Genomic DNA, 24,244 nt, shown 5'->3' with positions numbered 1-24,244 from the left:
AAAACTACCAAATCTTTTATTAAAAAAAGCAAGTTTGTTTTCTTTTCGTATTTTCAGTGTATTTAAAATCTTGTTCTTATGAAGGTTTTAACGTTTTGTTATTTATCATTTATTCATTGACAAAAGAGACAGACAGACATTACTTAAATACAAAATACAAATGGTTTTATAGCCGTATATTTTATTTAGATTTGTTTCTGGGCTGATATAATTTTAAATTTTAAACAGAGCGTACGATGTCGCCCGTTGAATTAATTAAGAAACTGGTTACAATCACCCAACCCTTCCCGGGCGAAGGGCAGGTGCCCAAACTTGTATATTATGGTAAAATTCGGACTCTACAGTGCGGGACATTTTGAACCCGCTGTATGTTATGACAAGTCAGTTCCTAACTTGATTTTTAACCTTTTTGTGCAGAGACATAAAGACGTCTAGGGGGGTAATATTGATACACTGAATCGGAATTAACTTATTACAGAATCTAACGCTCAGTCATGTTCTCAAGGTCATTACTAGGTCGTGTGTCACTCGGTGTGGTAACTGCACGATTATATCGTCTTGTTTTATCAGTGTAGTAAAATTTGTTTAGAGGCTGAACAACTACATCAGTTTTAAAACTATAGGGAAAGTGAATTACACTCGACAAGTTTGATCTAGAAGAATCATCCTGCTATTCGGGTGAAGTAGAACCTGCTTCTTTTAGTGACTACGGCATGAGAATGGAAAGTGTGGTCAGGACTATGCACAGCCACATTTAAAAAAAAAAGCTTTGAAGTACCACATTGTGTAAAAATTAACAAAGCTTATTTGTGCAAAAAAGTACAGTCCTATGATTGTGCATTTAAAGAAACATATCTTATATTAAAATGTATTGTATACTTTTAAAAGTAGTTGTCGAAATACGGTAGAAAAAAAATAGTGCTAGGGCACGTACTGAATACTTTTGTAACCTGAAAAGGTACATTGAACCTGTTTGAGCTTGTGTTTGAATTAATTTTCATTCCTATTGAATGATTTTTCTTAGAAAATGGCTGTATGTGATATTAAAAGAAAAGAAATGAAACGAACAAAAATTAGCCTCGTACTTGGTATGAATTACTACCATACAATTAGGAACGCAATTTAATAAAAAATGCTAGCCTTTTATTAAAAGTAGTCCGAGACTTGTTTTGTCATGTCCTGCGAATTCCTTTCCACTTCCCCCCCCTCGCCCCAATGCACTTAGGGTTAACTATTACCATGTTGTATGAAACTAGCTATATAATAGATAAAAGGGTAATTTATCTAGCGTTCTTAATTCACTAGATACTACTTCCATAATCTTAAAACTCTTAATCTAATGCATAGATAAAAAAATAAACCGGGAGTGATCTCCCTTAAACTTTCTTGAATATTCTAATAAAACACTATTTTTAATCCATTTTTAATTACTTAAACTTTTTATTATAGAATACAATATCGTAAAAAAATTGCACACCAAGTAAACGCCAAATAAAATGTGCATAATGGTGCGGGATATTATTAGTACTTTATAAATTCACATGCGTTATTTTAGAAATCGGAAATAGCGTAAATTAATACTTCCGGTCAACGGAAATTACTCAAAATTTGATAAAAGACAGAGCTAAGAATCTTTTACTTACGTGTGAAATTTCATTTATTTATCTGAAATAGTACTCAAGTTATAGGCTTTTGAAACATTCAAAGTCGAAAAAGTTCTACTTCCGGTTAGCGGAAATTGCTCAAAAGTTGATCTACGATTTTGATATAATACTTATAAATGAAATTTCAGCAACTTAGCTGTAACAGTACTTAAGTTATCGTGTTTACACACACAAACACACACACACAGACACACATACACACACACAGAAATACGGACAAGATTGCAAAACTATGTTTTTCCGACTCAATGAGCCCTAAAACGACGAGATTTGGAAAAATCTCGATTTTTTTTGCGCGATTACTAGACTTTCTATATACTTCTTATATACCAGAAAGTAAGACTTGCGTTTTTCACAATTTCAATTTTTAAAATGAAATATAGGCCTTCTGAAATATAGTAGTTAATAAGGATTTGAACAAATTATTACATTAAAATTTCTTCTAAATGTGATCGACATTAAGTTATGATTTATACATTTTGTATATAGTAAATTTCATTAAAAATAAAGTTATTATATTTTATATTTTAAACAAATTATATATATAGCTACATAAATTGCTTGTGTTAAATTGTGTACAACAATTATTAATTTACTGGTAATGTCAATGTATTTTATTTTAATAAATTGCATTTTCAATACGACATAGCTGCCTGAAAATTATTGAAATTTTCCGTCTTTTCAATGTTCTGTTTGTGCCATATTTTGCCACTTTAACTGTCGAGTGTTGACCAAAGTTATATTTCAAATAATATTCTTTTATGGAGAGATAGAAAATGTAGATTTGTTGAGTCATATATATATATATATATATACTAGGCATGCTGCCCAGCTTCGCTTAGGCTTTCAAAAACATTGAGAATTTAAATGCTTAATTAATTCGCCCGAGGGTCGGTCTACGACCTCAGGAGTTATGAAGAGGTTCCTACGTGGACAAGTTTTTTTTCGATTTATAGCTCATATAAGTCGCCGGTCAATCGAGGTCTGTTTTGACCCCCTCATCGTAGACCTTTAGGCCAACCGGCACCGTCCCCCGTGTTCTGTCGCCCCAAGGCAAAATTCCTGCCAAATGTGAAGCGCCTGCAAATTGCATAGATAAACAAAGATTTCCAAAGTAGTTACTTTCTTTATAGTCTAAAATAGGAAGATTCACATATAAAAAAAAAATTAGGGTTGACTTGGTGTGTCTCGATCCAGCACCACCTGTCTGGTATCAAGTACACTATCATCTCAGCTAATTAGGTACCTTTTAAAATATGGAGAGTAAAAGAAGTGTTTAAAAAAATAACTTACACGAATATGCCTATTTTTTCAAATTATTTTTTTTACCCAAAATTAGCCAGTTTCATTGCTAAACAAACACAGATTTCTATAAAATATTTAAGTCCTGAAAAAGTTTATTATAGAAATTTATTTTTGGAATAGATTCTACAGTAGATAGAGTCTAAATCTAGATCTAGAATAGATCTTAGCGACGTAGCGTTTAAGTGTAGTTTTTGCGTAGATTTAGATCTAGTCTAGATCTAGAATCTCTAGATCTAGAATCCAAATAGATAAAATATTTTTCTTAAGTTTAGGCCGAGAATATCGTATTGTGTAGTCTACATTTCATAGCGTACATAACTCTAAATCATATTTGAATGAAATAGTTCAATTTTTAAAATTCTAAACTCGGAAGATGACGTCATCAGTTTCGTGCTCTTGTTTTAGTGTTTTAGTGTAAACAATAAGCGACGTCATTGTTAAATGCGTTCTTGTCCCAAGTTTATACATTTTCCGGTTGCATAAATAATACTGTTTCTCTATATTAGAATACGCCTTTATTTTTTTTTTCTTTAAATAAAATTGTGGTTATACATTTAAAACATCTAACATATTATTTTCAACAAAAGTCCGTAAAAAGTTCTCGATATATCGCTGCCGATTCTGACGTGATGTCCGGCGAAAATATTTTGCGGACAGAGAGAGAGAAGTGCGCACATGGGGAATTATATATTAGGATATATATATATATATATATATATATATATATATATATATATATATATATATATATATATATATATATATATATATATATATTTGTTTGTTTGTTTGTCTGTCTTTTATGCATTAATACTCCTTTCATCCGATTGTCATGAAACTTTGGAAAGTTGTTGAGAATACTCCTGGGGAGGTTTCAGCGAATAATAAATCTTAAAATTTGCAGGGGTGGCGACCCGATACGGCGCGATTATTTTTGATTCTCTATATACGGTATATAAAAATAAAAGTCGATTGCTGTTTGACTCCGTTTATCCGATCGCCATCAAACTTTGCGGAGTTGGTTAAGACACTCCAGGGAAGGTATCTGTAAAAAAATCTTTTTCAATTTCTTAAGGACGGCGCCCCGGGAGGGTACGATTTTTATATATACGGTATATAAAAATGAAAGTAGTGCAGGGTGCAATTTGGCGCCCCGAGCTATCCCATGGGCGCTATGGTGCCTACGTACATTTTAAACAGTGCGAAAGGCTATGAATAAGATGGGGCTTTCACTAAATTGAATCAGACGTGTTAGCGTCCCGATCATACCAGTAGCGCATACATTCGTTTTAGAGAGCTTGATAGAATATGGATAAGAAGGGGACGGGCACGCTAGTTGTAGTATATACCATTGTCTGTAAATTGTTTAAAAAAGTGACTGAGAAAAGTTTGCTGTAAATTTTAAGTTGGATTGATTTCCGACAAAGTATTCACTGCCCTGAAAATCGTATTAGATCAAGCGGTTGCACATATACTATGGTGTCCCATTTTATAGTATAATCAACGTGCATTTATTCGTAAAAAGAAGTAAAAAAAATGAGTTGGCTTCTTTCACTAATCATGCAGCATCATGACTCAAAAATAAATTCTTGACATGAAATAGATTAACAACTAGTTCATTCGTTCGTTGGTACAAGATCACACTTGCATGTCGTGTAAAAAAACAATCTGAATCTAAAACTCATTTTCGATACATTGCTCTTGTCCTGTTTAAATAATTACTATGGCAATCTTATAATTCTAGTATTGCAAGTTCAATGACGTAACGAACTGTATATTATGTCTTGTTTTGTTTTATCTTATGTTAATATTCTTGATTGTGTAGACGACACGTCTTTTAAAAATTAGAATATTAACTACCTGACCCAAAAGACTCGAGTTCGAATCCGGGTCTACGTTAGTAGAACGCCCCTGCGTTCACCCAGCTTTGGTGGGTACTTAAGTTAGGGAAAATAAAAGCAACGTGCTAACCACTTACTCCCGTCTGTCTGTCTGTCTGTCTGTCTGTCTGTCTGTCTGTCTGTCTGTCTGTCTGTCTGTCTGTCTGTCTGTCTGTCTGTCTGTCTGTCTGTCTGTCTGTCTGTCTGTCTGTCTGTCTGTCTGTCTGTCTGTCTGTCTGTCTGTCTGTCTGTCTGTCTGTCTGTCTGTCTGTCTGTCTGTCTGTCTGTCTGTCTGTCTGTCTGTCTGTCTGTCTGTCTGTCTGTCTGTCTGTCTGTCTGTCTGTCTGTCTGTCTGTCTGTCTGTCTGTCTGTCTGTCTGTCTGTCTGTCTGTCTGTCTGTCTGTCTGTCTGTCTGTCTGTCTGTCTGTCTGTCTGTCTGTCTGTCTGTCTGTCTGTCTGTCTGTCTGTCTGTCTGTCTGTCTGTCTGTCTGTCTGTCTGTCTGTCTGTCTGTCTGTCTGTCTGTCTGTCTGTCTGTCTGTCTGTCTGTCTGTCTGTCTGTCTGTCTGTCTGTCTGTCTGTCTGTCTGTCTGTCTGTCTGTCTGTCTGTCTGTCTGTCTGTCTGTCTGTCTGTCTGTCTGTCTGTCTGTCTGTCTGTCTGTCTGTCTGTCTGTCTGTCTGTCTGTCTGTCTGTCTGTCTCTCTGTCTCTCTGTCTCTCTGTCTCTCTGTCTCTCTGTCTCTCTGTCTCTCTGTCTCTCTGTCTCTCTGTCTCTCTGTCTGTCTGTCTGTCTCTCTGTCTCTCTGTCTCTCTGTCTCTCTGTCTCTCTGTCTCTCTGTCTGTCTGTCTGTCTGTCTGTCTGTCTGTCTGTCTGTCTGTCTGTCTGTCTGTCTGTCTGTCTGTCTGTCTGTCTGTCTGTCTGTCTGTCTGTCTGTCTGTCTGTCTGTCTGTCTGTCTGTCTGTCTGTCTGTCTGTCTCTCTGTCTCTCTGTCTCTCTGTCTCTCTCTCTCTCATTCTCTCTGTCTCTCTGTCTCTCTGTCTCTCTGTCTCTCTGTCTCTCTGTCTCTCTGTCTCTCTGTCTCTCTGTCTCTCTGTCTCTCTGTCTCTCTGTCTCTCTGTCTCTCTGTCTCTCTGTCTCTCTGTCTCTCTGTCTCTCTGTCTCTCTGTCTCTCTGTCTCTCGGTCTCTCTGTCTCTCTGTCTGTCTCTCTGTCTCTCTGTCTGTCTGTGTGCCTGCCAGGATTCCTGTCAGACTTTTTTCTAATTTCTCTATGCTACTGATAATACGCGCTACTAGCTTCTATATTCATTTAAAATATGTTCCCTTTCACGTTCACGTTCACGTTCACGTTCATATTCACGTTCCCGTTCCCGTTCCCATTCCCATTCCCATTCCCATTACCATTCCCATTCACTTTCCCATTCCCATTCCCATACACATTCACATTCACATTCACATTCACATTCACATTCACATTCACATTCACATTCACATTCACATTCACATTCACATTCACATTCACATTCACATTCACATTCACATTCACATTCACATTCACATTCACATTCACATTCACATTCACATTCACATTCACATTCACATTCACATTCACATTCACATTCACATTCACATTCACATTCACATTCACATTCACATTCACATTCACATTCACATTCACATTCACATTCACATTCACATTCACATTCACATTCACATTCACATTCACATTCACATTCACATTCACAATAGAGTTGGATTTTGTTTTAAAATTTATTATCTTTTAATTGTAGAAATGTTAAAATTAAAGATGTTAATTTTCGGGAAAGAGATAAACGTTACAAATTCAAGTAAATGAAACCGTGATTGAAGGAAATTGAAATAAACGTGTTCGTTAGTTATTAAGAATTTTATTGATTCATTTTCAAAAATAAAAAAATACAATTGATGCACTCAAATATATCGAGAAGAGAACGATGTCATATATTATGTAGACCTCAGAACATCAAAAATATAAATTCTCACATTCAAATTCAATGAAGTAACTATACTAAAATTTTTTTATATAAAATGAATTTTATTTGCTAAATTATACAGTTAATACAAAACTTATGTAGTGTGGTTGTGAAGTATGTATGAATATGTATGTGTGCGTATCTGCCTGCCTGCCTCTCTGTCTGTCTGTTTGTCTGCTGATTCACTTTTGATTATCATTAACAAATGAGTGTACGGAAATAAAAAATGTTATGCATTTAGTTCAAGCAATCAAAACAAGATCAGAGCAAATTTAGACACGAGCGAGCTGTTGCCAATAGCTATAAAAACAGGAGACAACTTTTGTTATGGGGGATGACTGTATGAGGAGTGGTCTAACCCTCCCCCCCCCCCACCTTGCCATTCAGCTATATAACAGCGCGCAATAATTTTGTATGTATGCGCGTGCGTGAGTGGGTTTTATGTGCTTTTATGTGTGCGTTGAATATGAAATAAAAGATTGTATTTATTAAATTTAAAAGTATTTTAAAAGTATAATATAAAACGCACTTCTACAATTAAAACAATGTTAAAAAAAAATTAAAATCATTTAAGTGATTGCTGTATAAGCAAAATACATCTAATAATTTTTCTTGTAACAAAATTATAAAACAACAGTAGAATTTGAAATTTAAACAATCAATATATATATATATATATATATATATATATATATATATATATATATATATATATATATATATATATATATATATATATATATATATATATATATATATATATATATATATTGAGCCTCCCCCCTCCCCCGAACGTGATGGAATTTATATAGAAAACATATGCTTTTAATAGTCCCGTCCTCCCCCCCCTGAGAAAAAAGTCTGGAAGAAACACTGCTCAATATACGAGAGGATAGTGTCGTAAGCACTATACCCACCTGCCCTAAACTTTCCCCGATTTGAGGCAGATATCTAGCAGTGTTGGGTGCAGACGGAGAAGTCGTACTAACTAGAGCCCCCTTATCCGAAATAAAAAAAATTGCGTTAGCAGTTGAACACTCTACACTTGTCCACACTGTCCCTCTATTGTATAAGCATACTAGCTATCAAAAAGAAAAAGAAAACAAATTGAATTCATAAATATAAGTCATTTAAAAATATTAAAATATAAATCGATTATACTTTTTTCGAACTGCATGAATGGTTTTTAAATCCATTTTTATTTATAGTTTTAAAAATAGTAACATGTAGATTTAATAAACACCCGGAGAAATGTAAAATGTTGTGTGTATCATTAGAAGATGGACAGTTTGCTTCACCAGTCGATCTTAAAATTTTGAATAACTTGAATCATCACAATAGAACAGCATACAAACATAACATAATATTTTTTAAAATCGATATTCTTGTATACATACCTCGTGACGTAACGTAACTGTAGCACTGTACTTTTGCAAAAATCTTAAGTATCAAACACAATGTAAGTGTTTTAGACTTAACATAAGCTTTAATATTTTGATAGCTGATACAGGCACCACAATTCTTTTAAATCACTACTTCTACAATAACTTTTACTTATAGAAAGTGTTAGCAAGTAATGGAAAACACTATTTAAAAGGAATGAAAATAACACATTTTCTTTAATAAAAAAGTCCCAACCAAATACTTTCTATGGATATATCAAGTTAATTGACAGCCGATATCAGCTAATAATAATAGCAGCCATAAAGTTGATTTATAGAATATAGTTAAAGTGTTTATTTGAATAAACTTGTCCCACTGTGAGACCGAATCTGGGCATCAATATAATCTACTTAAGTTTAAAAGGAAACCATTTCTGGATATAATATGAGATAGATTTGAAAAAACTTGTGTCCAACTTCTTTTTAAGTTCTTTAAATTCTGTCTCAATGACCTCTAGATCTTTGGTGTCTTCCTCATTTAATCCAGAGCTACTAATTAGCGTACAAACAAGATTACGTGTTTTGGTTAAATGTTTTTGCAAAGGTTCCAATGTTCCTCCTTTGTCACCCCTGGCTATTCTGTTTTGCAAGAGATCAACCCTTTTTAATGTGTCTTGAAGAATTTTATTTTTTGCCATTTGATCTAGTATATTTACGCTTTTCCTAATATTGTCTAAAATACAACGCTGCTCAATTATACCTTCTTTGTCAACAACTGAAGTTTCACTGCCCATTAGCTTGGCGTATTCCTTTTGTGCGCTTTCAAATTGGCTATTTGTGTATCTTTTTCCATTATTATTCAAACTTAAAATTAGTTCAAGCAATTGTTTTCTCTGTTCGTTCTTTGTATCTTCGTTTTTTGTTTGGTTATTGAACACAACAATTCTACTGTTGCATTCTTGAAGAAGTTCTTGAAAATTACCATTTTGGCTCTTACAAAAGGTGCTAAGATTTAATGTATCATCTTCCTCACATGCGTGCTCAAAGGTATCGCCATTCGTCATTACAATTATACCATAATTTTTTAGGAAATCATATCCTAAAATCCCTTTCAACATACCGATCGCGCAGCTATCTTCGGCTGTAAAACGGGTTGCAAATTTCACTACAACAATAAAGGCATGATAACCAATAGGGTTGGTTATCATTGCTTTCTTTAATGCTTCGTGTACTAAGTTTATTCCACCTGTTGTGGTCTTTTCAGTATCCATAACACCGGGGCAGTCAACCACTTGTATTTCGTAATTCATAAATGAGCAAGAGTCATAAGCTGTTTTTTGAGTTTCTGAATTACTATTATAACTTTGTTTAAAAGGTCCAGGATGTTTATCTAGTATACTGTTACCAGTAGTACTTTTTCCATTTCCAGTTTTTCCTATTAATAAAATATCAAGTCTATTTGATGATCCCTGAAACAAAGTAATAAGACAATTTTGTAATAGTCACTATATATCGGATCAGAGAACAGGGAAAAATGTATGGATCATCGATTACATATAATTCAATAAATTAAAGAGCTAGGATTTTAAGTTTACCATACTGTATAATAATATTAATAACTAACAAATGGCGTTACACGTTTCTGCTATCAAATGAAACACCAGAAAGGCGAAATATTTTTTAAGGTTTCGTGAACACTTTAGATAAAAGAACTTTTTTTTTTAAAACTGAGTTTTTAAATGTAAACAAAGCGGAAGATATATTATTTTGATCGTAGTTGTTTGGGGCCCGGGTTTTTCCAAGCTACCACCCGGAAGCCCATGGGATTTCTGTCTGAAAGCCTTGAATTTGCATTAATCACCCACTTAAATAGTAAGGAAGAACACACCTCGCCGACCGCTCAGGGGCGATGCGCTCTCTTGAGCCACCAGTTACAGTACCCCAGAGGATCAAGTCGGGACCCCTGGTTCAGTTTAGTCGTTAATTAATGTAATGGTCCACCGCGTCGCTAGCGTAGATAGCTCTTTAAAAAGAATATAATTTAATTCTCCAGTAAAACTGAGTTAGATATATATGCTGGCAAAGTGTTCTTCAAGTTAAATCAGTAGCGGATTATCTGCAGAGCCATAAACTACGAGCTCAACTCAATAGACAATTAATGTTAGGGCTAAACTATTTAGCCGAGGGCGGAAAGCTGACCGCGAGTGTACATCGGCTTGTAGACATTAGTTGACATTACAATTAACCTAACCACAATACACACTCATTTGTATATGTGTTAAAGTGAGCTTTACTTCAAATGGATAAAAGTTAATTTAAATAATAGTCTTCAAAATGAATATTTAACTACAATTCTAAAAGTTTACTGAAAATTTAAAATCAAATTTCTCGTTTTAAGTTTCCCTTTATTTTAATAATTTCTCTTCCATTAAGTATTAAAATTTAAAAAATTGTACCCCCTCTCACTGCGTTATACTACCTTTTTAAAGATACCGTTATATAGTGTTTACTTACTCTGATAATATATGTTTCTCGAATATTCTTATATAAACCAACAGGGGATGGGAACTCGGGATATAAACATGATTTTTAATACATTTTAAATACTTAAACTCTTTAAAATAGAATAAAATCTTGTAAAAAATAATAATTGCACACCAAGTGAACGCCAAATAAAATGTGCATACTAGTGTGCAATATTATTAGTACTTTATAAATTTACATTAGTTTTTTTTTAAATCGGAAATAGCGTAAATTACTACTTTCGGTCAACGGAAATTACTCAAAATTTAAAAGAATGTAGAGAATTAGATCTTGTAATTGCATGTGAAATTTCATTTATCTATGTGAAATAGTACTCAAGCTATATGCCTTTTGAGCAATTCAAAGTAGGAAAACTATCACTTCCGGTTATCGGAAATCGCTTAAAAGTTGATACGTATCTACGATTTTGATATAATACTTATATATGAAATTTCATCAACCTAGCTGTAAAGGTACTCAAGTTATCGTGTTTACACACACACACACACAGACACACAGACACACATACACAGAGACATACGGACAAGATTGCAAAACTATGTTTTTCCGAATCAGGGAGCCCTAAAACGTCGAGATTTGCAAAAATCTCGATTTTTTTTTGCACGATTACAAGATTTTCTCTATACTTCGTATATACGAGAAAGTATAAAAGGAGACAAAATATATTTTGCTCAACGCAGCATAACAGAACTAATTATTGAATATTCTGTATCAATCTATTAGATAATCATTGCGTTTGGAGTCGTATTAAGCCTAGTAATGTATATATCTTACCTGGTCAGTGCTTGAGTTTGCACCCATTATGTATAGAGTAGATGATAAACAGTGTAATTAACCGAACTGTTTTCCAATGTAGAAGCTCGGAAATAATGCTGTAATGTTTTAAAAACTTAAATTATGAAACGTATACATTTTGAAATATATATATATATATATATATATATATATATATATATATATATATATATATATATATATATATATATATATATATATATATATATTTGGAAAAAAACACATTCGGTTTTGAGGAAAATTAAAAATGATGTTCATTTTTCTTCAATGAGAAATACGATTACATTTTATTTCTTAAGAACAAGAAAATAAAAATATTTGATACTTGACAGTTTTAATTTAAAATAAAAGTAATGATATATTTACAATAAACTATTTAACATAATGAAAATTACGTATATGAAATCGAAATCATCTTTTATTTGTATGTGAGAGACGCAGAGAGTGGAATAAAGGAGGATTAAAAAAAGAAAGAGAGAAAGAGAGAAAGAAAAACATTTAAGAAAAAATGCCGTAATTAAAAAAAACAACCCAGAACCATGTACTCACAGCTTTGAAGTATTTGATGGAAAGATCTCAGTCAGAAGAGTTAAGACAGGCAGCTTACAAACTGTTTGCTGAGTGTTGAAAACGCATAGTGAACTCAAGATTTTATAATATATTTTTTGCGCAGGGCAGTTGTTATTAGTTACGAAAATAAACATGGTTGTTCATGCGCAAACTTGCGATTCTAGATTAAGTGAATTATAGATTATTGAATGCAACAAACCCGCCGTGTAATATAAAAAAAATTGTACCAAAGTTCTTTTCAAGTCGACACTGATCAAAATACATGATATTTATATAAAGCAATGTCTGTCTGTCTCTCTGTCTTTTTGTTTGTCGTTTATGCATTATTACACCTCTCGTTACATCGCCATGAATCTTTGGGTTTTATATTTCGCAGATGTGGCGCCCCGACAATGTGCGATTAGATTCTTCTCTATATAGGGTATATTAAAAAGTCGATTGCGGTTTACACCGTGCATCCGATCTTCATTAAGCTTTGGGGAGTTGATTAGAACACTAGAGGGAAGGGTTCTGCAAAAAAAAAAACTTTTTTCTAATTTCGCAAGGGAAGGTGCGATTTTTCTCTATGTACGGCATACAGAAAAATAAAAGTCGGATGCAGTTCGACACCGTTCATCCGAGTGCCATGAAAGATTTCTGTGAACAAAACAATTAAAATTTATTATGGACGGCGCCCAGCAGGATGCGATGTTCGTCGATACATGATTGGGCGCCCAGAATTCCAGAGCGGCTATGTTAGCACTTAGCATCCGTTAATCAGGCGTCATGCATAGCGGCTAAGGGGTACTACTATATTCAGCGTTAAAACTTCATGAAACACAACAACCAGCGCCAACCCGATTGCGCGACCCGAAGCGCCAAGAGCTCCACTGCGAGCATTATGGCGCCTACGTTCGTTTAAAAAAGTCTACACACTAGTGACACGACAGGCAACAATAATAGTTGTCGAAATGGAACCAGCGGCGTCCCTGCTATGAAATTCTCTGAAATTTTTTGTATTCTTAAGGTCTGCACCCCAGTTGGGTACGAATTTTCTCAATATACGGTTTTACGCCCATATTTCCGGAACGACTATCTTAGCATTTGGTATCAATTAATTGGGCGCACCGCAGAGCAAGTCAGCGTTACTTCTATAGTCACCCATAAAATAGTAAAACCGCCAGCGCCCAGATGGTAAATGTAATTTGACCTTTCTTTCGTCTGTCCGTCCGTCCCGTCTGTCCGTCCGTTCGTGCGTGCGTGCGTGCGTGCGTGCGTTCGTTCGTTCGTTCGTTCGTTCGTTAGTTCGTTTGTTCGTTCGTTCGTTCGTTCGTTCGTTCGTTCGTTCGTTCGTTCGTTCGTTCGTTCGTTCGTTCGTTCGTTCGTTCGTTCGTTCGTTCGTTCGTTCGTTCGTTCGTTCGTTCGTTCGTTCGTTCGTTCGTTCGTTCGTTCGTTCGTTCGTTCGTTCGTTCGTTCGTTCGTTCGTTCGTTCGTTCGTTCGTTCGTTCGTTCGTTCGTTCGTTCGTTCGTTTGTTCGTTCGTTTGTTCGTTCGTTCGTTCGTTTGTTCTTTCGGGTATGTTTGTGTTTGTTTGTGTGTGTCTGTGTGTGTGTGTTTGAACACGATAACCTAAATACCTATACAGTTAGCTTGATAAAGTGCATATGTAAGTATTACATCACATTTTTTGTACTTTAAAAACATTTCAGCGATTTTCGATAACCGGAAGTGGAATTTATTCTGCTTTTGGTTTTTAAAAGCCTATACTTGAGTACTATTTCTGTTAGATAGGTGAAATTTCACATATAAATAAAAGATCTAATTATATATTTTTTTGTCAAATTTTGATTTATTTCCGTTGACTTTATGCTATTTCAGATTTCTTAAATAAAGAATATGCATTTTTATTATTAATGTTCCGCTCTATTATACACACTTTGTTTGCTGTTCACTTGCTGTCCAACCAGCTCTGATGGGAACCTAACTCACGTTAGGTTCATATCCCTTCATATGCCGAGTTGATAGAAACAAGTGAACTCTACTTCGTTTGCCCCATAGACGTCAGGTTGGAAGGGGTACTTTACTACTTATTTCCTCCCGCGTTATTACTTTCTCGTATACGAAGTAGATCTATATAGAAAGTATCGTAATCGTGCAAAAAAGTTGAGATTTTTACAAATCTCGACGTTTTACACCTCCTGAGTAAAAAAAAAATAGTTTTGCAGTTTTTTCCGTTGTCTGTGTGTGTATCGGTGTATGTGTGCCTTTAAACACGATAACTTGAGTAACCGTTAAAGCTAGGTTGATACAATTTCAAATATAAGTATTTTATCAAAATCGTAGATATGTATCCATTTTTGAGCGATTTCCGATAACCGGCAGTGGAACTTATTCTACTTTTAATTTTTCAAAAGCCTTTAGCTTGAGTAGTATTTCTTATAGATAAATGACATTTCATATAGAAGTAAAAAATCTAATTCTCTGCCCTCTATCAAATCTTGAGTAATTTCCGTTGACCGGAAATAGTAATTTACGCTATTTTCGATTTCTCGAAAAACTAATGTGAATGTATAAAGTACTAATATTATTCCGCACTAATTTATACATCTTTGTTTGGCAATTTTTTTTTCTACGAGATTCCATTCTATTTTAAAAAGTTTAAGTAATTAAAGATGGATAAAAATCATGTCTATATCCCGAGTTGCCATCCCCCGCAGTGTTATATAAGAATATTCGAGAAAGTTTAGGGGAGATCTTTCTCAGATTATTTTTAATGTTGTAGTTAATTTTGCATTGTGTTTAAATGTATCTGTAGTACCAAAGAATTTTTTTTTGTCATCATTAGGAACGTTGCTTTTCGTTTCATTATACAAGTAAAAGATGGCTTTAGCTATTGCTAATATAAAACACGGCATTAATACTAATACTTTTCAGTTATTTAAAATTGTATCACTTGTATGGACTGTGGTAACTTTTGACTTCTTTACCTATGCCCTGAGTCAACTTGCATTAAAAGTGCACAGTTACTTTTCATTTAAGGTTTGCAATTCTTACCACTATTATATTGCTTAAACTGATCGATAGAAAATCGCGTCGAAATCATTCTAGGTAATGAAAATTTTTTTGATGACAATAAAATAGAGGAATTGATCGGAACATAAAAGTGAAATATCAGTTTCTGTTTTATGTCACTGTTCGATGTAATGTTAGGCTTTATACGCAAATCTTGTTTTAAACGTTCTATAATGCTGACAAAATCACACTACTTCGTTAATACAAACGTTTTGTTTGGAAGATTTTAAATTTCAAGTTCTAAAAAAGCACTCTAGGGGTCATCCATAAATGACGTCACACTCGTAGGGGGGAGGGGAGGTCCGTAATTTTGTGACGATGTGTGATGAGGGGGAGGGGGGAGGGTTCAGATGTTGCGACGCCACACTTTTGCATTATAAAAAAGCAATGTTAGAAAACGAATTTTAGACGTTATTTCAATTTTTAGATAACTGTTTTAATAAATTGTAATAGTTTAGACAAGATTTTAGAAAAATATCGATGTTTAAAAAAATTCAACTGCAATTTTGAGGGGGGTTGTAGGTTGAGGTGTGACGTCATTTTAGGGGGGGGGGTCTGGCTTTTTGTGACGACGTGTGACGGAGGGGAGATGGGGGGTAAAAATCGTCCAAAAAAGCGTGACGTCATTTATGGATGACCCCTAGTCGTATAAATGATTGTGTTTGTGGTCATAATAAAAAAAAACAGTATCTGATAGTTAAACCTTTTCAGTTTGCCGGGGAAAAAACAACAATCAGGCAATTGACAAACACAAGGAAAAAATGTGGTTTTTGGTGGAGCCATTGCATTAACTTAACACGAGTAAATAGTATTACACATTTATTTTTATTTCCGCATTTAAGTATGGACTGTCGACACAGTAGTATCGCGGGTTGGAAGGGTTAACTCGACAACTGTGTCTGTAGAACGACACATTTTGTCACAAGCAGGCTTACACAAGAACCAATGTCTATATGCAAATCAAAACAGTGCAGAATAAATTATCTTTATACCTTTTGGTACTTTTTAGCTGTACTAGAAGAGTTTTCTAAAACGGAGTCATTCAAATATTAACAAAGCCGGCGCTATATTTTTTTCGATCATAGATGTTGGGGCATCAATTCAGTTTAAGTACAAAAATGAAAAACCATAAGAATTTTGCACAAACATTCACACTATTCTGCTATAAATAATTCTGCTACAGATTAACTAAGTCCATTTTAACTTTACAGACTAGCCGTACCGGCCATGGCCCTGCATTGAACTTTTGGATAAACTAAATTTTTATAGGGCCGTGACTTGTTTACTAAGTAAGAAGGATATACACTGTGATGTCCGGGTCTTGTACAATAGGATGTTTAATAAAATAATAATGTTTAATTAAAATTCTATATGTAAATATGGACGTTTTGAAAATCGAAACATAAATGCAAACATAAACGCAAACGTCAACACAAACTTGAACGCAAATATAAACGCTAAATTCATATTTATTACATTTTAATTTTTTTCCATGCATGGGTTATTATAAAAAAATACATCATAATATAAATTGGATAGTGAATTCTGTTCACCTGATTTCTAACTGGCAAAATTAAGATCATTGCTTTAACTAATTAAAAATCCATGGCAAATTCTGGAACTATTCTAAGACTAAGATTTTATCACGTAAGAGCTGTTAAAAATTTCGTTCCTATAATTTCTAAGCTCAACAGCTTATAAAATTGAATTAATGTTAATTATAGTTTTGCTTTAAGCATGCAACAATAGTATTAACATGTATAACACAGTTATTGTTGGGGGAGGGAGGGATGCCATTCATTTTCATCTGCGTATTCAGCTATATTATGCAAGCAGTTCATTTATTTTTTGCTTTAGCATATCCCCTACATATTTCACTCCATCTATTGCTTTGTCTATTATAAATGTCCCCCACTTTTTAATTACATTTTTCATTTTTAAGAAAAAGTCATCATTTGCATCTTCCTTCAGTTTTCTTCGTTTATCTTCAATTTTTCGCATTGACTCTGCCAATATTTTGGCTTTTTCAGAATATTTTTGTTCTTTTTCCTTTTCTCCTAACTCAAATTTTTGCTTTTTAGTTTCAAGATTACTGTTGCTCTTTTTAAATTCCTCTTCACTTATGATATTTGATTCCTTTTTCTCTTTTAGTTTTTGTATTTCGAGTTTAAATTCTTCGTTCTTTTGTTTTATTTCCTCTCGTTGCTTTAGTATAATCGAAAGGAATTGTATTCTGTCAATAATCAGCTGCTGTGTATTTTGAACATTTTCGATAAAATCTTTTAACATTCCTGTACCTTTGTCTTTATTGATAATTACTTCAATTATATTACTAATTTTTGGCAATAAATTTGTTAGTACGTTGATTTTTTCTTGATCGTTTTTCAATAAATCAGCGTTCTTTATGTCACTCATAATTAGACTATGTTGTTCCAAAACGTATTTGCTAACCATAGGTGTGCTAGATTCAGCTAGAAAAAGCTGATAGAATTCATCAGCTCTTTTGAAGTTCTCGTTGGTGTATCTTTTACCGCCGTTTCCGAGCTTGTCGATCATATCAACTAGCTGTTTCACCTGCTTTTGCTTTACAGCTTCGTCCTTGGTTAAATTATCAAAGACAACAATTCTGTTGTTACATTCTTCTAATATCTGTTTAAAGGGACCTTTCTCGTCGGCACAAAATGTTTGAAGGTTTAACTTCTTATCGATCTGACAGTGGTGTTCGAACGTGTCTCCGTTCGTCATGACAATAATACCATACTCCTTCAGAAAATCTTTCCCTAAAATTCCTTTCAATATTTCAACAGTTTTCTGCTCCTCTCCTGTAAAGCGGGTGGCAAACTTTAAAACAACCAAAAACGCGTGGTAGCCTTTTGGATTAGCCAACATAGCGTTTTGTAAAGCAGTTTTGACCAAGGTTATCCCCCCTATTTCGCCCTGGCATGTATCAATAACACCTGGGGAGTCAACTACTTGGAGTTTTCTCCCCTCAAATTGGCTCCATTCGTACTGAGGTATTTTTGTTGCTGAAATAGTATTGTAGCTTGTTTTAAATGTTTTACCCTCTCTTAAAATCGAATTTCCGGTGGAACTTTTCCCACTTCCTGTTTTACCGATTAAAATCACATCTAGGATTTGATCTTGATCTTGGTGAAGACAGTGAAGCATTTTGCCGCTGAAAATAAAAACACCAAATAGTTTTTGTTTATTTACATTCATACAAGCCCTCCTCAACAAAAATTATCACTAGTTTTCCCTTCAAGTGTTACTGCAATGCAATCAACGAAAGGAGGAGATTGAAGGATACTCGTTATGATATCCAAAAAAAAATTTGAGTCATTTTTATTCAAATTCATTATTAAATTTATTATGGAATACATCGCAAAGTGCCTTTTAACTTAAGTGTACTTGTTAATTTAATTTAATTAAATACAATATTTTTTTTGTCTGATACATAAATAAATGAAGAGTCATTCCAAAGCCTGAACTGACCACTTTCAGTTGTCGATGTGAGGTGCACGGACTCAAATCTAATCCTTCACGCCAAATTTTTGACTCAAATTTGTATAAGATTTTCATCAACGCGTTACCTTGATTTCTAAAATTGAGTTATTTATATGTAAAAAATATCAGCACTATTTTTCTGCTGTATAAAAGCCTTGAGTGAACGTTAATCACCCGCCGTAATAGTGAGGTAGAAAATGACTCGGCGACAGCCCAGGTGTCCGAAGCGTAACGCTACGCTATTCTCTTGTGATAGTGCCATATTTTACACTGTCAATGAATGTTTATATTCAATCTTTAAGAAAATGAAATACAATCGGCGCTATGCCACAATTATACGTTTCGTACATTTTTTTCTACTATCCAGGAATTATTAAATATGTTTTATCGCATCGTTATATATAATTTAAAAAGTGGTCATTTTACACATTGACTTTTGTTTTGACGCAGTATTACAAGATTGACATGTTTTAGAAATTATTTGTCATCATTCATGCTACTCTTCAGAATTATTCTGTTTTGATTCTGGAACTTTGTAAGCAATTGATTTTAACATATTTATAAAGCAGCGTTAGACGCACATTTACAGAATTAAAAGCATAAAGTTGTGAAAAAAGCTGCTGAATCTTAAGACTATGTATAAATTACGAATATATTATTAAAATTCCCTGAGTAATTTATCAATCTCAATGTGTAATAATAAGTGGAACCTAAACATAAGTTAAAACTTTATTGAATGTAAATATTACAAACAGAAGTTAAAACCAAAACTCAAAGCTGAGACAAACAATAGAAATTTGCAAATTAAAAATAAATCAACGGCTATATCTTAACACAAACGCACCCACACGCAAACACACACACATCCAGCTAAATAACAATAGAAAAACTATTTGGGTTACTCACAGCTTTAAATGTTGTACCAAAGGAATCTAATGCAAAGAGCCACCATAAAAACACCTTCTCACAATTCTGGAACTCGTTTTATTTTCATTTCTTTTACACTGGAGAGTTGCTATTAGTAACGTAAATAAATAGTTTGGCTCAAGCCCAAGCTGGAGCTTATTACTATTATATTACCGATATTCATGTTCTAAATACCATTGACAGGGCATGGAGTTTGTAGAAAAAAAGTAGACCGAAGTTTTGATCAGGGTGACATTGGTAAAACGACCCAAAATTTTCCTTTGAACTTTTTTCAACTACAGCACGTCGTGTGTGCTAAATTAACAGTTGTTAATAAATTGCATTAGAAAAGATCTAAAGATTCATTTACAATAATACAACAGTTACTGTCAACTTAACATTATTACTTCTATTATTTAACTGTTTATCTTTTCTTATGTTGAGTATGTGTGTGTGTGTGTTCGTGCGTTCGCTCCCGCAATTTGTGTGTGTGTGTGTTATGTTTTAAGCTACGAATAAAAGTAATGAATGAAAAAAAAAATAAAGTTATGCTTTTGATGAACTAATATAGACATAAAAAAAATCTAATCTAATCTCAATGTCATACAGTCAAGTACAGTCTAGTTTTAGTATGTTTTCAAACATGTGGCCATACTCCTCGTATACTTGTAGAGTCTTTTGTTTGTCGTGTCTTAATTTGGTAGCTAACGAGGGGGAAAATTTGAATAATTTTTCCAGAAAAATAATTTTTATAAAACAAGTTCGAGCGATCGCATAAATAATTGCGTTCACACTCTTGGAGAGGACGCGGTGGGAAAAAAAGCATTCATCTGTAACAAGGTCAAAGTTTTGTGCTTGTTCGTTGTCAGCAATTTAAAAACGCTTAGACTGCAATTTTAATCACCCATAGAACTGGAGTGTCGGGTTCAATGAACATCGCTCTAGTATTTTGTTATGAACCGCGAAAGTGTTGACATGCTAAGACAAATGCGCACGGCTATTATATATTTATTATTATTATATTATTTGTTGTAACAAGCTCAGCACTTTTAGTCTTTTATTTTTTTAAATGTTTGTATTTCAAAATATACATTGTAAAATTATATATTAAAAATGTAAGTTAATACATAATAGTCTTTAATTTATAGAAAAAAAAAAGTTCAAATTTGAAACTAGTAGTTCTGATTTCCATTTTTCATCCTCAATAGCTTTGTTCACTTTAAAAGTAAATATCAAATAAGATTAGAGATTTAAATTTAAAGCCGCTCCATCCGGAAGAGTCGCTAAGCCTCTGGGGGGGGGGGGGGGGTGACACCATTAAGTGCCGCACCGGGTGACACCCGACCTCGCTACGCCACTGAGTAGAATTGAAGGCGTTCTACTGACTAGAACCCGGATTCGAAAACGAGACTTTCAGTTTAGCACTCTAGAGCTCTACTGCTAGTTCTCGCCTTTTTTTTTTTTTACAAAGAGTGTCTTGAGAGATGCAAAAAATATCACTGTGCTGTACCAATTCTGTTCAATTATTAAACCCAACATTCCCAGGCGTAACAAACTGTTATAATAACATGTTCCAACAAAACTGAGTGTTGTTGGCATAACGTTTATACGTTGCCAAGCGTTGCCATCACGTATGCACTCGGACTTTTTTTTTACATTTAAAGAACTGCACTAATGCTTCAGACTTTGCAAATGTGGTTCAGACACGTCTCTTCGAATTTTAACTTGTTCTGTGCAGTTTTTAAACTTGTATGCGACTAGCATGTTGAAACTTGAGTTTAAAAATTTCTTGTTTCACTTATTCCTTCCGACGGCATCTAATTTAGATATAAACAATTAGCCTGCAATGTAAGCATTTGTAAATACAACTTATAACTAATAACGTTGAGTACGGTAATGGTAGAGTAGATCTAATGGTAGAGTGTTTCGCTGCTAGGCCGAACAGAGGCGTAGCGATGGGGGGCAGGGAAGTACATATGTCCCCGGGCGCCGACCTTAACCAAAATGGGTTGTGAAAACAAATTAAAATGTCATTTTAGCTGCATTTTTGCATTATAAATAGTTTAAGGGGGTGGGGTGCAAATCGAAAGTTTGGGGGGGGGGGGGGCGCCCGAGATGGGCGACTAATTGAACGTTTGCCCCCGGGCGCCGGGAAGGGTCGCTACGCCTCTGAGGCCGAAGGTCTCAATTTCTTGACTCAGGTCGAACTTGTGACTGTAATTCGTCTCTGAGTCAACCCAGCTCTGATGGGTACCTGACTTAAGTTGGGGAAAACAAAGGCGACTGAAAATAGTGCTGGCCACACCATCCTTTCATATGCCGACATCAAGAAAGATATGAATTCTACTTCATCAGCCCAATGGATCACTAAGTCTAAAGAAGATTCTTAAGCGCCCGAGGGTTATTTTTTTTTTTTGCAGCGTCTATTTCTGCCTAACATCTTTAGCGTGTGTTGCAAGACTAAATAATAGACTATATTGATTTATCATTACCTAATGCTAATGCCTGCATTTTTTTCTTCGGACAAAATAAATAAACATTTTGAATATAATTACATACATGTTTGTGACACACACACACACACACATACACACACACACATACACACACACATTGACATTGCTATTCACTTTTAAAACTTGTATTACTTAGATCCAAAAAAAAATATGTTTTGAACATACCCTTTCGAAAACATTGAAAGACGATAATGAAAAGTATCTTTCAAACATAATTTTTATTAATGTGCACTATTTCTTACGTGGTACATATTATCATGCAAATGCTACTGAAAAAGCTTATACGAGATCCCTAAATCATAGATTGTTAGAAAAACTGGTTGGGTCTTGTAGAAAACTAAAAAAAATCGTTTTCAAATATTCTAGACATCTAACTGCATTACAGTTAAGCAATTTATACAGGTTAAAACATATCGCTTTAGATTTTGAATTGCATAACTGGCGCTGTTTCGTTCATCACAAAGAAATGTTGTCATACATTCATAGAGGGAACGTATGGGTTATGTCCACAGAATATGTTGCGTTTTAGCTTGTTCTTTAATTAAATATTTCAATATTTTTATTGCTGTTATTTAATACATGTAGTGCTTGGTTAGCAATAACTTTGTTCATAAGAACAGTTTATAGTTCAAGCATGAGCATGAATCTAAACAATTGCGTGGAATGGTGTGGCCTTATAGTTGCTATAATCAACACAAATCATATTTTATTTCAAATCTAGTTGCCAAAAAACATAGCAGGAAAAATGCTGTCAGTATGTGTTAAGACAGGCCGATCTTAAATGTTACACATGAATGATTATTTTTTTCACTACGGCTTTTGAAGCCCGGTGTATGTTTTTATTTTACCCACCGCCTGATCTAGTTTTCAATTATATCATTCTTTACTTTTCTAGAAAATCAAACATATTGAAATTTTCCCACCCTCAAAAAGAGCTTGAACAAGACTAGGCAAGCCCACTGTTCCTAATGAATTCGCAAAGTACACCATTGGCAACGGCTTGCTAAACCAATCATGACTTGTCTCTACTCCAAACAAGCGATCGATATAATCAATATACTCCTCATTATGGTATAATTTCACTTCCGTTTTATACATTACTTACACAACCACTGATCTATAAATGTTTGTACGGACCAGAACGTAAATGTTTATTTACGTAACTAAGTGCAACTGCATTATAAAGAAACAGCTATAAAATGAGTTTGTCAACTAGTGTTATCAGAATACAGTTAACAATGTTTATGCTATTTAGCGTCACTCTTCAATCTGAAAGATAACAATATCACCCATAACGCTGTGAGTAATCAAAAACTTTCTAAATTTATTTTGAATTTCACTACTTTTCCATTTAATTGAATTAAGCACACCCAATGCTTTTGTTTTATAAATGATTTTCATAACAAAAAAGTGTAACATTCAAAATTGTGTTTTAGTTTCTGAATTAAAGCTTTTAAATATGTAGCATAGACATACTTAATTATATACGGTTGATCGCTATGTACTAGAAATTTTGCTTAGACGTGTTACATCAACACGTGTAACAGTACAGCAGTTTGTTACATTGGCCGGCCAAAGCTCGAACAAGCCGGTATTTCCAGGCCAATGTGCCATGTTATTTTACGGGATGATGGTGTTTTAATTATTCTGCATGCGGTTTCGTTATTAAAAGTTGATTTCTAGGTTTATATTTTAAAAAGTTTTCATGATAAAAAGAGTCTTTGATATTACCCCTCTGTCAGTTAACACTTCCCCTCCTTAAATATACTTATGTTACATGTGTCAAAGAGAGAGAGAGAGAGAGAGAGAGAGAGAGAGAGAGAGAGAAAGAGGAGTGTTTATGTGTGTGTGTATGTATTTGTATGTTAGTTTGTAAAGGGCCAACCGACAATAAAGCAGTCAGACCTTTTAAAGAAATAAAAAAATCCACACACATGTTAGTTTCCAATTATCGCTAAACAGTCGTTACTACTGTATGTAATAACTCCCTCTATGTTGAGCAGGTGTTATAAGCAGCAAATAACAAACTCAAAGGCAGTCACTGTCCGATTGCATTGTATCTTCGACCCCCCCCCCCCTCCTACGTCTTTCAAAAAGAGTAAGTTTACTAATTTCTTACT

At 34.2% G+C, this 24,244-nt stretch overlaps 2 protein-coding genes across 2 annotated transcripts; both read right to left on the bottom strand.

The window, feature by feature from the left end:
- Positions 1-8,646: 8,646 nt before the first annotated feature.
- Positions 8,647-12,211, bottom strand: LOC131944164 (uncharacterized). The gene is made up of 3 exons (XM_059304684.1): positions 12,128-12,211; positions 11,558-11,655; positions 8,647-9,708 (listed from the first exon to the last, which is right to left on the bottom strand). Exons 2-3 carry the CDS (start codon positions 11,582-11,584, stop codon positions 8,647-8,649), a joined length of 1,089 nt encoding a protein of 362 aa, XP_059160667.1. The 5' UTR covers positions 11,585-11,655; positions 12,128-12,211.
- Positions 12,212-16,868: 4,657 nt separating this feature from the next.
- Positions 16,869-19,630, bottom strand: LOC131944182 (uncharacterized). The gene is made up of 2 exons (XM_059304710.1): positions 19,609-19,630; positions 16,869-18,373 (listed from the first exon to the last, which is right to left on the bottom strand). The coding sequence occupies exon 2, from the start codon at positions 18,364-18,366 to the stop codon at positions 17,023-17,025; it is 1,344 nt and encodes a 447-aa protein (XP_059160693.1). The 5' UTR covers positions 18,367-18,373; positions 19,609-19,630; the 3' UTR covers positions 16,869-17,022.
- Between the last annotated feature and the right edge of the window lie 4,614 nt (positions 19,631-24,244).

This window comes from Physella acuta, unplaced genomic scaffold (assembly GCF_028476545.2).
Source record: "Physella acuta isolate Inbredline_101_S28 unplaced genomic scaffold, ASM2847654v3 ptg000484l, whole genome shotgun sequence".
Taxonomy (NCBI): Eukaryota; Metazoa; Mollusca; class Gastropoda; family Physidae; genus Physella; species Physella acuta.
Note: the sequence above shows the minus strand (reverse complement) of the source record. Positions and strands in the feature narration are given on the sequence as shown.